Consider the following 13,249-nt stretch of genomic DNA (forward strand, 5'->3'; position numbering starts at 1 on the left):
GAGACAACATGTCAATGTAATTTCATTTTTGGTTTATTAAACAAATACAAACGTTCCACACTGTCCCAGGTGGCATTGCCTCCCGAGACACATCAAATAAAAAGCAGCCAAAGGACTCTGAGAATTAGACGGTACATCACTATCTCCAATTTCCTGCTATTAAACCTCTAAAATGCCATTACTGCCAAGCTTGAATTATGTGTGTCCCTGGTCCAAACAGAATCAGATTGTTTTCAGAAATGGGCAAAGCAGATGTGAGTGCTGCACATGTGCACAGCGGGTAACCGGTTTGAAAAAAGAGTAACAGCATCACTGAGACTCCCTGATGAAATAAATGTTTGCAAAAAAAAAAATAAAAGCAGCAGGGAGCAAAATTCACGGCTTTGATTTCCTTCTGTATCGACAGTGTATGTAGTGATAGACCATTTATTTAGAGCCCAGTTGCATAAGTTATACCAACTAGCAGTTAGTTCCTGTAGCTCAAACAGTAGAGCGCTGGCGCCTGCAACATCAAGGTCATGGGTTGGATTCCCAGGGAAAGCAAGAACTGATAAGAATGTAAATGTCTACCTTGAAATGCAATGTGAGTCGCTTTGGATAAAAGCGTCTGCCAAATGCATAAATGTAAATGTTGTTAGGGGTAATCGGTCTTACTTTTCGTTATCAAATTAGACCAATCTATGTTTTTATGTAACTGACTTAAAGTAATGAACAGTCTAAAAGAAAACATTTTGATGACTAACTTGCAAGATAAGTCTTTTTGGGACTATCGGGTTAAGATTATTATTTTCATAATTATTTTAAGTAGTTTTTTACAAAATGGTTAGTTTCAACAAATCTTAGTCTCTCAACTGAATATCAGCCAGGCTGACTTAACTATTATATAAAGTGTGTGCGTGCGTGCGTGCGTGCGTGCGTGCGTGCGTGTACGTGTACCAGTATTGTCCAAAAGTCTTAGGCATGTTAGTATTTTCACTCCAAATAATTATTTTAAGCCAGTTATTTATATCTTTAGCTGTAGTGTGTCAGTAGGAAATATCAGTTTCCCAATCATTAATTTAGCCATTTATGATAATAATCCAGAGAGATTTTTGTATGTGCAAGGAGTCTGACAACAGCCGGTATGATCTGATCTCACCATCATCGAGTCTGTCTGGGATTACATGAAGAAACAGAAAAAACTGAGACAGACTAAATCCAGAAGAACTGTGGCAATGTTTCCAAGACACTTGAAGAAACCTTCCTGCAAATCTACCTGAAAAACTATGTGTAAGCATACCTGGACAAAAGCTGGTTTAAATGCAAAGAATGGTAACACCAAATTTTTATTTGATTTAGTTAATAGAAGTTAATTGATAAATAAAATCTCTGACATTATTTTTTAAAAGCATCCTCACTACTGCATTTTTACACAAGTGCCTAAAACTTTTCACAGTACTGTATCTTTCCAGGAAGGTTTCTTCAAGCATCTTGGAGAAGTTGCTGCAGTTCTTCTGGATTTAGTCTCTCTCAGTTTTTCTGTTTCTTCATGTAATCCCAGACAGACTCGATGATGGTGAGATCAGATCTCCGTGTGGAGCACCGGCTGTTTTCAGATTCCTTGTACGTGGAAAAATCTCACTGGATTATTACAATTAATGGCAAAATGAATGTTTGGAAATGTAAACTGATATTTCCTACTACAGCAAAATATATAAATACCTGGCTTAAAACCAAGCTGTTTTCATCATTGATAAGAACTGTTTCTTGAGCTGCAAATCAGCATATTTTAATGATTTCTGAAGGATCATGTGACACTGAAGACTGGAGTAATGATGCTGAAAAGTCAGCTTTGCATCACAGGATTACATTACATTTTAAAACATATTCAACTGGAAAACGGTTCTTTTCAATTGTAATAATATTCCACAATATTACTGTTTTACTGTGTTTTTGATCAAATATACGCGGTCTTGATAAGCATAAGAGACCTCTTTCAAAAACAGTTAAAATCATTGTGGAAGTGGAATTTTTCCATTTTTAAATTCTTAAAACATTTAAGCGAGAACTGATAAGAATGTAAATGTGTACCTTGAAATGCAATGTGAGTCGCTTTGGATAAAAGCGTCTGCCAAATGCGTAAATGTAAATGTTGTTAGGGGTAATCGGTCTTACTTTTCATTATCAAATTAGACCAATCTATGTTTTTATGTTAACTGACAAGTAACGAGCCGAACAGTTCATACTGTTCAAAATGAAGACCGGGTCACTTTGTTGTCAAACATTGTGTTTGTTCATAATTAATATGCTGAACTACACCTGTGCATACTCTGCTTGGACACTTCAAAAATCATCTTAAGTAATTGAAAAAAGGGCTTATCATTCGTAAGCCTGGTTTCACAGACAAGGCTTAGACTAAGCCTTAGTTCAATTGCGACATTTAAGCAGATTTTATAAACTTGCCTCAGAAAAAAAAAAAAACATTACTGGTGTGCATCTTGAGACAAAACAATAAGTTACTATCAGGTAAAACAGCTCAAACATGCATTTTAGTCTGGGACTAGCTTTAACCTCGTCTGTGAAACCGGCCATTTGACACACATATCCTTCTGACAACACAATCCAGCAAAACGTCTGTGGTTAATTACTAACACACTCTTACTGTAGCAGTCAGATGATCTGAGAGAACACAACGGTGCGTGTCTCTCTCAGTGCTCGTCTGGCCCAGTAGTAAGATGATCATGTGTTTTGATGTTTGGCGATGTGAGAGCATCATATGCGTCATCCAGTGAGTGTGATGAATCATTTACCAGCACAGGAAATTAAGGATTTACATTCGTTTCATCCTGTCACAGCGACCGCTGGGAGAAACATACTCATGGAGAAATGATGATGCAGATGGATGCTGTTTATTATCAATTTAACACAGTTTTTTATGAGCAGCTTGTTAGTTATGTTGTGCTAATTTCATTTTTACATAACTGAAGTGTAGCTGGAGGTTATTATGTCACATCACATATCACATCAGGATGTTTTCAGCATGACAATGACTGACAAGGCCAAAAGCCCACTTGTTTTCGTTTTTATTATTTATGAGCTTTTTGCCTTTATGGGATAGTGCAGTGGAAAGTATTGGATGAGACAGAGGAACGGGACGGGAAATGACGCACACTTTGTGAGCACCATTTAAGTTTTCTCATCCAGATGGGGTTTAAATCAGTGTGTTGTGGCCAAACTTAAGGCTAAATATAAAATTTGCTTTGAAATGTTCCTGATTTTATTGTGCTTCATTGATGCATGTTATTCTCAAGACAAATATGTTTGTTTTCAGAATCTTTGATAAAAATGTTATTACTTCTTCCACTTCTGAAATGATTTTCCTTTATGGCTGACGTCAACAAAACCACTTTGATTCAGACAGAGACAATGGAGGCCTTAAAGGGATAGTTTACCCAAAAAATGAAGATTTGCTGTCAGTTTACTCACCCTCAGGCCATCCAAGATGTAGGTGTCTTTTTTTCTTCCGTTGAACAGTAAAGAAGATTTTTTGCTGAAACCGTTGCCCTTGTTGATTTATATAATGCAAGTCAATGGTTACCGTCACTTTAAGAGTCAAAAAAACATATACAGGCATAACAAAATGAATACCTGTGGCTCCTGATGATTCAGTGAGGTCTTATGAAGCGAAACGATCAGTCTGTGCAAGAAACTGAACATTATTTACAACATTATTACCTGTAATCCACAGCCTCGGCAAATGGTTCACGGCAATCTGGAGCGCAAGCTTCCTGTCACATGATGACGTATGTGCTGGATCAAACTCGCACGTGAGCTGACTCATCACAGTGGTACTTGTGCTTATCTTCCCAGACAGCAACATAGTGTCGGCCCAGATCCGGCCCACATCTGGGCCGTGTGGAATCCATGTGTAGGCTACCAGATGTTGGCCGGATCTGGGCCGACACTGTGTTGCTGTCTGGGCTGGATTCCGCAACTTCTTGTATCGATCTCAATCAGGAAGATTGACTTTTCACAGATTCCCAACATTTGAGCTCCAGCGCATATGTCATAATGTGACAGGAAGCTCGCACTCCAGATTTCCATGAACGCACTCATGACCGTTTGCCCAGGCAAGTAATAATGTTGTAAATAATGTTTGGTTTCTTGCACAGACCGATCGTTTCACTTCATAAGACCTCAAAGAATCGTCAGGAGCCACAGGTATTGATTTTGTTTTGACTTTACTTGACTCTTAAAATGACTGTAACAATTGACTTGCATTATATAAATCACAAAGTACCACGGTTTCAGCTAGAAATCTTCTTGACTGTTCAGCTGATGAAAAAAAGTCAACTACATCTTGGATGGCCTGAGGGTAAATTACCAGCAAATTAAAATTTTTGGGTGAACTATCCCTTTAATGGAGACCGCTTTTTACAGTCCAATCAGTTGTGGATGGATAAAATCATATCCCAAACTTCTTTAGTTTCATTTTAACCCTATAAATCCTTCTGTATCACATTTCTAAAGCCTCTAATTTATTAGCATGGTCAAAAACTTTGCTGATAAACCTGTTGAACACAATCTACAACATGCCTTCTGTCGTCTGATTGATAGTTTATACTTTTTTTTAGCAAGTTAAAGGCCTTTTAGTATAATTCTATTCCGTCCCCCTTCAGATCATTGTACATGTGTCTTATTGCTGTGAAATTGTATTAAGTAAACATAAGACACTTTTATATTATTAGTAATATTTCTAGATGAACACATAGGTTACTCGATTACCCATACATATTTAAAATTTTATTTTAAAATATGATCAGGCTTTTGGGCAATGTTTTTTGTACATCTCTCAATCAACATTATATTGCATTGCATTATATGTTTTGCCTCCCTACAATAAAAACTACAGAGCTTTGATCATAAAACTAAGAATTTAAATATTATTGCGAGATATAAGAGTTGTCACTCTATCTCGCTTTAATATTTAAATTCTTAGTTTTACATTTTATTTACAGATACATTTTATGCAAGTAGTCTGCTATAATGTTCTGTAAAGATCTCAATGATTTACATTACAAGCTATCAGTATTTCATATTTCTGGCCATATAAATTAAAACATCTGCACTAAACTCAGTTTGAGCCTCTGAATTAAATTGAGGTTTTTTGTTTCCCTCCCGTGTATGAGCTCCATATTGTCATATCACACTACATGAGCCATAAAAGACTGATGTATCAAATATGGTACTAAAAAAAAAAACTAAAAAAAATTGTCTAAAGGTTCAATAAACTCTTCCATTTCAACAAATTCTATTTTTCTATAATTTCATTTTACAGCATTAAAGGGATAGTTCACTTTGAAATTAATTTTTGGTATGTTTTAGCTTACCTCAAGGGCATCCAAGATGTAGGTGTCTTTTTTTCCGCAGTAGTTTCAATTTTGATATTTTTAGGTCAAACCGTTCTTGTCTGTCAGTCATATAATGCAGGTCGATGGTCACTGTCTCAAAACACAAGCACAGAGTCCAAATTAAAACAATTCCCCGTCGTCCAAATTAAACAATTCCCCATCGTAAGTACACATTGATGGCCTAAGACACGAAACGAGCGGTTTGTGTGAGAAAACGAACAGTATTTATATCGTTTTTAACGCTTATACACAGCCATGTCCAAGTGATCTGATCTGACGTGTACGCAGACTGGTGCATAGATATATACACTAGATGTCGCCTTAAAGACATTCGTTCCAATAAACTGCCGTAGACAAGGCGACTTCTAGTGTGTATATATCTATGCACCAGTCTGCGTACACGTCAGATCAGATCACTCGGACATGGCTGTGTACAAGAAGTAAAAACGATATAAATACTGTTCGTTTTCTCACACAAACCGCTCGTTTCGTGTCTTAGGCCATCAATGTGTACTTACCATAGACCTGCATTATATGACTGACAGACAAGAACGGTTTGACCTAAAAATATCAAAATTGAAACTACTGCGGAAAAAAAGACACCTACATCTTGGATGCCCTTGAGGTAAGCTAAAACATACCAAAAATTTATTTCAAAGTGAACTATCCCTTTAAATACCCAATATTACGCAGAAATATATCACGATCATTCTAGAGTTAGTTTTACAGAGAAAAAGCTTCAGATTTCATATAATGGTTATAAGTTCCACATAGCATTAGTGTTGTTTGAGAAAATCTCAGTTATCTGACACGTATAATCTCTAACACATTGTTTAAATTCTCACTCTGAGGGTTTTACAGCCATCGCCAAAGTCTCCAACCGGCCCATGAACACTTTGACTTCCAGTCGAGAGCTGTGCGTCCACGCGAGGGGCAAGTGGGCCGAAACAGACTGTCGATCTGAAACAAACAACCTGTTATGAGTGCTATTGGACAAATCTAGACACATGAAAGCAAATGTGGCCATTTTTAACCAACATGCACACCTTGGAAGAAAAGGCCGCTGGGAAATGCAGTGGTGGCGCGGGACACCGCGAGCCAGATGACCGTGTCGGCTCCCTGCTCCGCAGAACGCAGACGATCACGCATCATCTGATGGAACTGAGGCATCGCCGTGGCAACCGCTGAGCACAACCAGAGCCAGAGATTACAAGTGATGAGCTGGACAGACAAGCTTGTAAAAAAAAGTATTAGTTAACTAAAACGGTTATGCAGCGTATATAGACTATGCATTAGTTGTCCAGTTAGACATGTCAAATTTGTAATAAAGACATTTTAATTAAGGAGTGCCTTGGTCATCAGAGAATCATTTCTCTACACTACCTCTTAGACTATGCATTATGTTAGCATAATTAACAGCCAATGTTACTGAATAGGGGATTATGCAATTTAATTGATACTACTAGCTCTACTTTAGCCATGCGTTTAATAATTGCACACCTTAGAACGTTATTCAACCAATCAGATTAAAGCATTCAACAGCCATATATTATAAATATAATATAATACACTAAAAAACATGTGGAGTTGCTCTTTTACAGCTGAGAGGCTACAAATCAATATTGGGGACGAACAATTTAACTTAAAATTGTAAGTAAACAAAATCATCATGCCGAACTAGCATAACAATGGTGCTAAATTAAATTAGCAAATTAAAACAAGCATATTTTGCTTGTTGACTTATAAAATGAACAATACCTGGTGTGTCGGCCCACCCAGGGTGCATCACAGAGAAATTAATTTTTGGATTTGCTTTTGCCCAGACCTCTGTCATCACTACCTGCTGCCTCTGTGGACACACACATGTACACACACACACACACACACACACACAGAGAGAGAGAGGGAGACAGTCTGAGGTGCACATAACGAGTGTTTAGTAAAAGGTCATCATCATTACTGCATCAGATATTGTTTAATGGAGATGCCACTGCTGGCACTTTGTGTCACCTGTTGCTTGGCAACAGCTGAGAGAAAGGTAACCCGGCTCGTCTCAGTTTAATAGAAACTGTTCATGACTTTGAGTTCCTTTTCATGAATAAAATTATTTAATCACTAATCTTTTTTACATGTTATCCTTGTAAATTAATATCATAAGAAAATGTCTGCCAACACTTGACTGAAAAAACTCCAGTGGTTCAGTCTCAGATGGACGGTAATACTCTGATTACCATATTTATATACCACAGTCCTTCAAAAAGAAAAGTATTGCCACCCTGCTAGTGGCCAAAAAACATGGTATTAGCTTAGTTTTGAAAGTTGTATTTTTGAGGTACTATATGGCCCTTCTCTGTAAGGAAATAAACTAAATTTGTAATTGTTTTTAATTATCTTTTTTTATTTTTTTAATTTTTTATTAAAGTTTACATTTTTAAACACTAGGTTTTACAGTTTTGAACAAGAAAATCTTTGTGCAAAACATATATGGGTCGTTGCCAGTGTGTTGCTATCCCTAAAATATGCTAAATGAATAAATGCAAATATAAAGCATGAGTAATAAAAATAACAATGATTCGCTAATAAAACAACCCAAAAAAATCAAGAGGCAAAATTCTCTAAATACCTTGTTCTGTGCGTATACCATGGTAGCATCAAACTGAGCTCTCTCTGTCTGCAGATCGTCTGCGTTTAGTTTCTGTACCAGCATCCCTCCAGATGACACTGTGATCTACAGACATTTTCAATATCATGACACATTCATACCAAACATGGCATATCAAGAGAGAGAAACAGGAACCTCTGTGGATCTGCACATTCCTGTTATGAAAATATAAACACATCTATCATAGGTTGTGACTGAGTGCAACAGTCTGGTTCCAGAAGTAAAAACTCAGTTTCTCCATAGGGAAATTGATTTTTAACGATAACTTATGAAGCTTTCAAAGACAGCCCTACTGTGAGCTAGGTTGTTAATCGATAGCATTTGCTTCTGTTGAAGCTGCCAGCCGGCATTATTTCAACTTAGTTTTTAAAATAATCGTGTTTAACAGCGGAATTTGAGGTGAAAAACTACATTACCCATAATGCTATACAGAAAATTAAAGCAATCAGAGTCAAAACAAGCAAAATGTGTCAAAAAATCTCTTTAGCCCCGCCCACTTCCATAAAGCACTGCGAATGACAAAATCAAGTCGGTTTCTCTACACTCAAAATATTTTAGGAATGCACAATATATCGGCCACCATATCGATATCGGCCGATAAATGCTCATTTTTAATGTTACCATTATCGGCCTGATAAGAAAATTTGTCCGATATATTAAAGCCGATAACTAATGTATTATTTCCTTCAGCTGAGACTCTTCAAATTCGCACTGTTCACTATGATGGCTTTAAATTGCTTGAAATATGATTGGAATCACTTACAATAAGGAAAATACATTATGTGCTGTGATATCGGCTACATAAAATTATAATGAGAACATTATAATTGTGTTTTGGGGACATGGCTTTTAAAGGTGAAACTTTTGTCTTTGTAATCAGGCTCTCAAAAAGTATTTACAAATTTGGATTTAGATTTATCGGCCAATATATCGGTTCTCGGCTTTCAAATATAAAGAATTATCGGTTATCGGTATCGGTCAAAATGTTCATATCAGTGCATCCCTAAAATATTTCAATATAAAGGCATATTTTGCAATAAACTTAAAACATATTGTTTATGCTATGGTCAATTCAGAGTGATTGGGACACTTTCTGCCATTGAGAAGACTTGGAAAAAGTGTCCCAATCAACCTGAATTCACCCCTATATATAATCAGTCCATGAGCACATGATTTTATAAGGATATACATAAAATCAACATTTTTCAATGCTTAGTTTTATATTTCTCCCTATCCTGTTTGCAATGCTTCATGGGATTGTAGTTCTTTCCCTCAATTAAGCAGTTAAGTACACAGTCTTGTAGTTTTGTATTTTTGTCTGATTTTCAAATACTTTTTTGCTTCAAATCAAAGTTTGTAATGTTTAAATCCCTATGGGAGAAATGAATGAAAAAGATACTTCCAGAACCATCGCCTCTGAAAAAGTGGGCAGGCGTTAATGCACTCTAAATGCACTCATTTTTAAGATCAATGTTGTTTTTCACTCACAACTCGGGGGTCCCTGCTCTTCTCCAGCAATGGGATCAGACATTTAGTGAGAATATATACACCTGCAGAGCACAAAAAAACAACGTTTTTATGAAATACTACATGCTACATATATTCTAATCTAAAAAAGAATATATTTTCCACAAAAGAATATTATATACTAACATTCAAATTTTTGGGGTCAGATTTTATTCAGCAATAAATTGATAAAAAGTGACAGTAAAGACATTTTTAATGTTACGTGCTGTTCTTTTCAACTTTCCATTCATCAAATAATCCTGAAAAAAAAAAAAACGTATCATAGCTTCCACAAAGATATTAAGCAGCACAATGTTTTCAACATTGAAAATAATAATAAGAAATGTTTCTTGAGCAGCAAATTAGAATGTTTTCTGAAAGATCATGTGACACTGAAGACTGGAGTAAATATGCTGAAAATTCAGGAATAAATTACACAGTTATTTTAAATTGTAATAATGTTTCACAATATTACTGTTGACATGACATGCAGGAAAAAAATATATGTACAGTATCGTGACCACAAATTAACAATTCGTTCCCACGACTTACTAATACATCAGCATGTACTGTTCATTCACTATTTTCAAGTAAATAGTGAGCATGATATAATAATTAATTCCCTCAATTTACTAAAGCATGACCACGTTGTACCAATTTGTTACTTTGTTTTAGTTAAATCAAAAATGATTAGTTCAACGTGGCCGCGATTTACTAAAACAAGGGAATTCTTAATTTTTGTGGCCACGATATATATATTTTTGTCCACAGGTCATGTGTCGTTTTTACTGTATTTTTTATACCAAAAAATGCAGCCTTGGTCAGCATAAGAGACTTTAAATGTTTGTTTTTTATTATTGATACACAATGCAACAGAGCATCGTGTCTTACCAAGAGTATTGGTCACAAAGTTTTTCTCCAGTCCGTCAGAGTTCATTTCCCTCTGGTTCACCATACACCCGGCATTATTGATCTGATGGGGGTTAGTGTGGGAGACAGAGGAGAGGATGTTTCTTCATCTGTCCTGCACCTGTAACCTTCAGCGGAATGCTGTATTTTCTTTAATATATGAGGTATGATGGGAATCTCCAAAAGGAGCTCTCTAACACTCATACCAAAACATTGAGAGACGAGTGCTCCTTCTTAAAGACCTCTGCGAACTCCCACACCTTTCTCGTCTCAGAGAGGTCCAACACGTGGACGTGGACCTCCTACGGTAGATGCACAAGAAACAATACAAATCATTCAAAATCAATACATTATTATAAATAGTATCTTATAATAAAACACTGATCTTTTTTTTTTTTCTTTTTTTTTTTTTCGTTCAAAGTTAAACACTGATGCATCATCAGCTGTTATTAAATGTATAGTTCACCCTAAAATGGACTGTTGTCATCATTTACTCACCCTCAAAGAAGATATTTTGAAGAATGTTGGTAACCAGACAATAGACAGAAGCCATTGACTGCCATATAGGAAAAAAAAAAAATACTATGGCTACAATGGCTACCGTCAACTGTTCGGTTACCGACATTCTTCAAAATATCTTGTGTTCAGCAGAAGAAAGAAACTCATACAGGTTTGGAGCAACTTGAGGGTGAGTAAATGATGACAACATTTTCATTTTTGGGTGAACTATCGCTTTAATGACACTCACAGTATTTCCACTTGCTGAGATGATTTCTTCTCTGGCTTTCTCAGCTCGCTCTTTGTTTCTGCAGACAATATGGACAGTGCCACCTTGGATAGGAGAAAAACAATGCGAATTACAAAATGAATGAAGGAATGAATGAAGGTAACATATTTTTTAATGTTAAATGGCTTGTTGAGGAGAGGTCTGATTTTACAGTATTTTTCTATGCATTTCTAGCAATTCCATCTAGCAAGTTCTGAACAACACCCTTGCAAACGCATTGCAACACGTTAAAATGCACTCAGAACAATTGCAAATGCATAAATGTTGAACACTTTAGCAGCCATTCAACACCCTAGAACTATAACAATGAGTTTTGCATGGGCAGCCGCGGCACCACTCACATATCCTTCAGAAAATGTCGAAATGCAGTTGTTATTATTTTTCTTTCTCACACATGACAGAAAGCCACAGGAATGCAAATGGCTCAACTTGGCAATGGGTAAACTATGCAAAGAAGATTACTTAACAGTGTACTGTAATAAATATAGATTGTTATATATTTATTGATTTTATGAAAAGTTAAAAAGTTTTGGGTCAGTAAGATTTTTTTAAACTTTTATTTGGTAAAGATGACAATAAAGATATTTATAATATATATATATATATTTATATAACATCTTATTATCAACATTGAAAACAGTTGTGCTGCTTCATTATATTTTAATAATATATAGTTATTTGATGAACAGAAAGTTTAAAAGAACAGCATTTCTTTGAAATATTGGTCTTTACTGGTATTTATATACATATAGCCCCAACATGTAGGCTATATGTAACATGGTATATAACAACGGTAATCACTCAATATGATATTTACAGTATCAAAGCATCATGGTCTGCTGCCATCTTTGTACTATAGTACCACCACAATAGATTAGTGGTTGGAAACATAATACTGTAACCTAAAAAGTGTGTTAATATAACTGTAAAATGAACCTTTTTTTGCTATGGCCATGGCTGTCGCCTTCCCTATTCCGCTGTTGGCTCCAGTGATCATGAAGGAACGCCCCACCATAGACACATCCAGGTCCTTTTCTACAAAGCCCTTAGAAGCATTCTCAAACCCAGACCTGCTGACGACATCAAACAAGTGAAGCAAATCAGAAACATGACCAAAATGAAATCTCAAGCGCTGTGCAATTATCTCTAAAAGTGTCAACACAATTCTTGAATTGTTATGTGACCTCTGGTCATCTGAGACAGTGCTCCTAAGATCAGGGGCCAAAGGAGCTTCTGTGTGGGATGACAGGGCATTAGAGAGAGAACGGCAGGGGGCTCAATAGGGCCCATTGTGATGCAATGATGACTGACCTTAAACTGAGGGCTTGGATGAATGCATGTCAGAGGAGATGACTTAGGAAACTACAAAAACAACATTTGTGCAAAGAAACCACGCCATCTAACAACATTTAGCTTGTCAGGACACAGTTTGAAGCTGTGTTTTGTAGCAGTAACTAAATGTATACTCAGGCCAGAACAATTTTGTGTAAAATTATGAAATGTTCATATTCATAAAACCATCTTATTACATTAAAAACAATAACACACTAATTAAAAACAGTGCAACAAACTTTCAGAGACTCAAAAGTTATCAACAAGAAAGCAACCCAGGGACCACAACAATACAATAAACGGAAGAATTCAGCAATGAATGAAAAAAAAAAAAAAAAAAAAAAAACTTTACCTTGTATACTCCCTCATTCCTTTGATAAACCACACTATATTCCTGTAGAGAGACATTGCACTGTTGTTTCCTCTAAACTGGACTGGACTGAAGTGATATGAGCTGACAGTTTCATGTGACTACTGTAGTTCCAGAGGGCTCCCTCTAGTGTAAGGTTATAGATAATCAATTTCACACCAATAGGGTCATGCAAATCAGTTTTGGTAGGCCTATAGTATGGGGTTTCCATTATTTAGCCTTATATGCACACAAGTTACCTTCAAAATGACCCCAAACCCCCTCCAAGACCCACTGTCGCTTGCAAAAACTTT

At 36.2% G+C, this 13,249-nt stretch overlaps 1 protein-coding gene across 2 annotated transcripts; it reads right to left on the reverse strand.

Moving 5' to 3' along the window:
• Positions 1-5,934: 5,934 nt before the first annotated feature.
• dhrs12lb (dehydrogenase/reductase (SDR family) member 12-like b) lies at positions 5,935-13,028 on the reverse strand. Of its 2 annotated transcripts, none has more exons than XM_082172082.1 (10): positions 12,939-13,013; positions 12,191-12,327; positions 11,216-11,298; positions 10,674-10,769; positions 10,450-10,531; positions 9,541-9,602; positions 8,014-8,118; positions 7,149-7,239; positions 6,437-6,574; positions 5,935-6,350 (listed from the first exon to the last, which is right to left on the reverse strand). In XM_082172082.1, exons 1-10 carry the CDS (start codon positions 12,992-12,994, stop codon positions 6,232-6,234), a joined length of 969 nt encoding a protein of 322 aa, XP_082028208.1. In that variant the 5' UTR covers positions 12,995-13,013; the 3' UTR covers positions 5,935-6,231. The 2 variants fall into 2 exon arrangements, with proteins under 2 accessions (XP_082028208.1, XP_082028209.1); XM_082172083.1 differs by having other exon boundaries at positions 5,936-6,350; positions 12,191-12,324; positions 12,939-13,028.
• Positions 13,029-13,249: the final 221 nt, after the last annotated feature.

Source organism: Leuciscus leuciscus, assembly GCF_965113295.1.
Source record: "Leuciscus leuciscus genome assembly, chromosome: 6".
NCBI lineage: Eukaryota > Metazoa > Chordata > Actinopteri > Cypriniformes > Leuciscidae > Leuciscus > Leuciscus leuciscus.

What these genes read in the sequence shown, in the direction of transcription:
- dhrs12lb (XM_082172082.1), bottom strand. Translation starts at nt 12,994, where the DNA reads ATGTCTCTCTACAGGAATATAGTGTGGTTTATCAAAGGAATGAGGGAG. An exon ending in GGAATGAGGGAGTATACAAG is followed by an intron (nt 12,328 to 12,938) that starts GTAAAGTTTTTT and finishes TGATGTCGTCAG; the next exon opens with CAGGTCTGGGTTTGAGAATG. An exon ending in CAGCGGCCTTTTCTTCCAAG is followed by an intron (nt 6,351 to 6,436) that starts GTGTGCATGTTG and finishes TGTTTGTTTCAG; the next exon opens with ATCGACAGTCTGTTTCGGCC.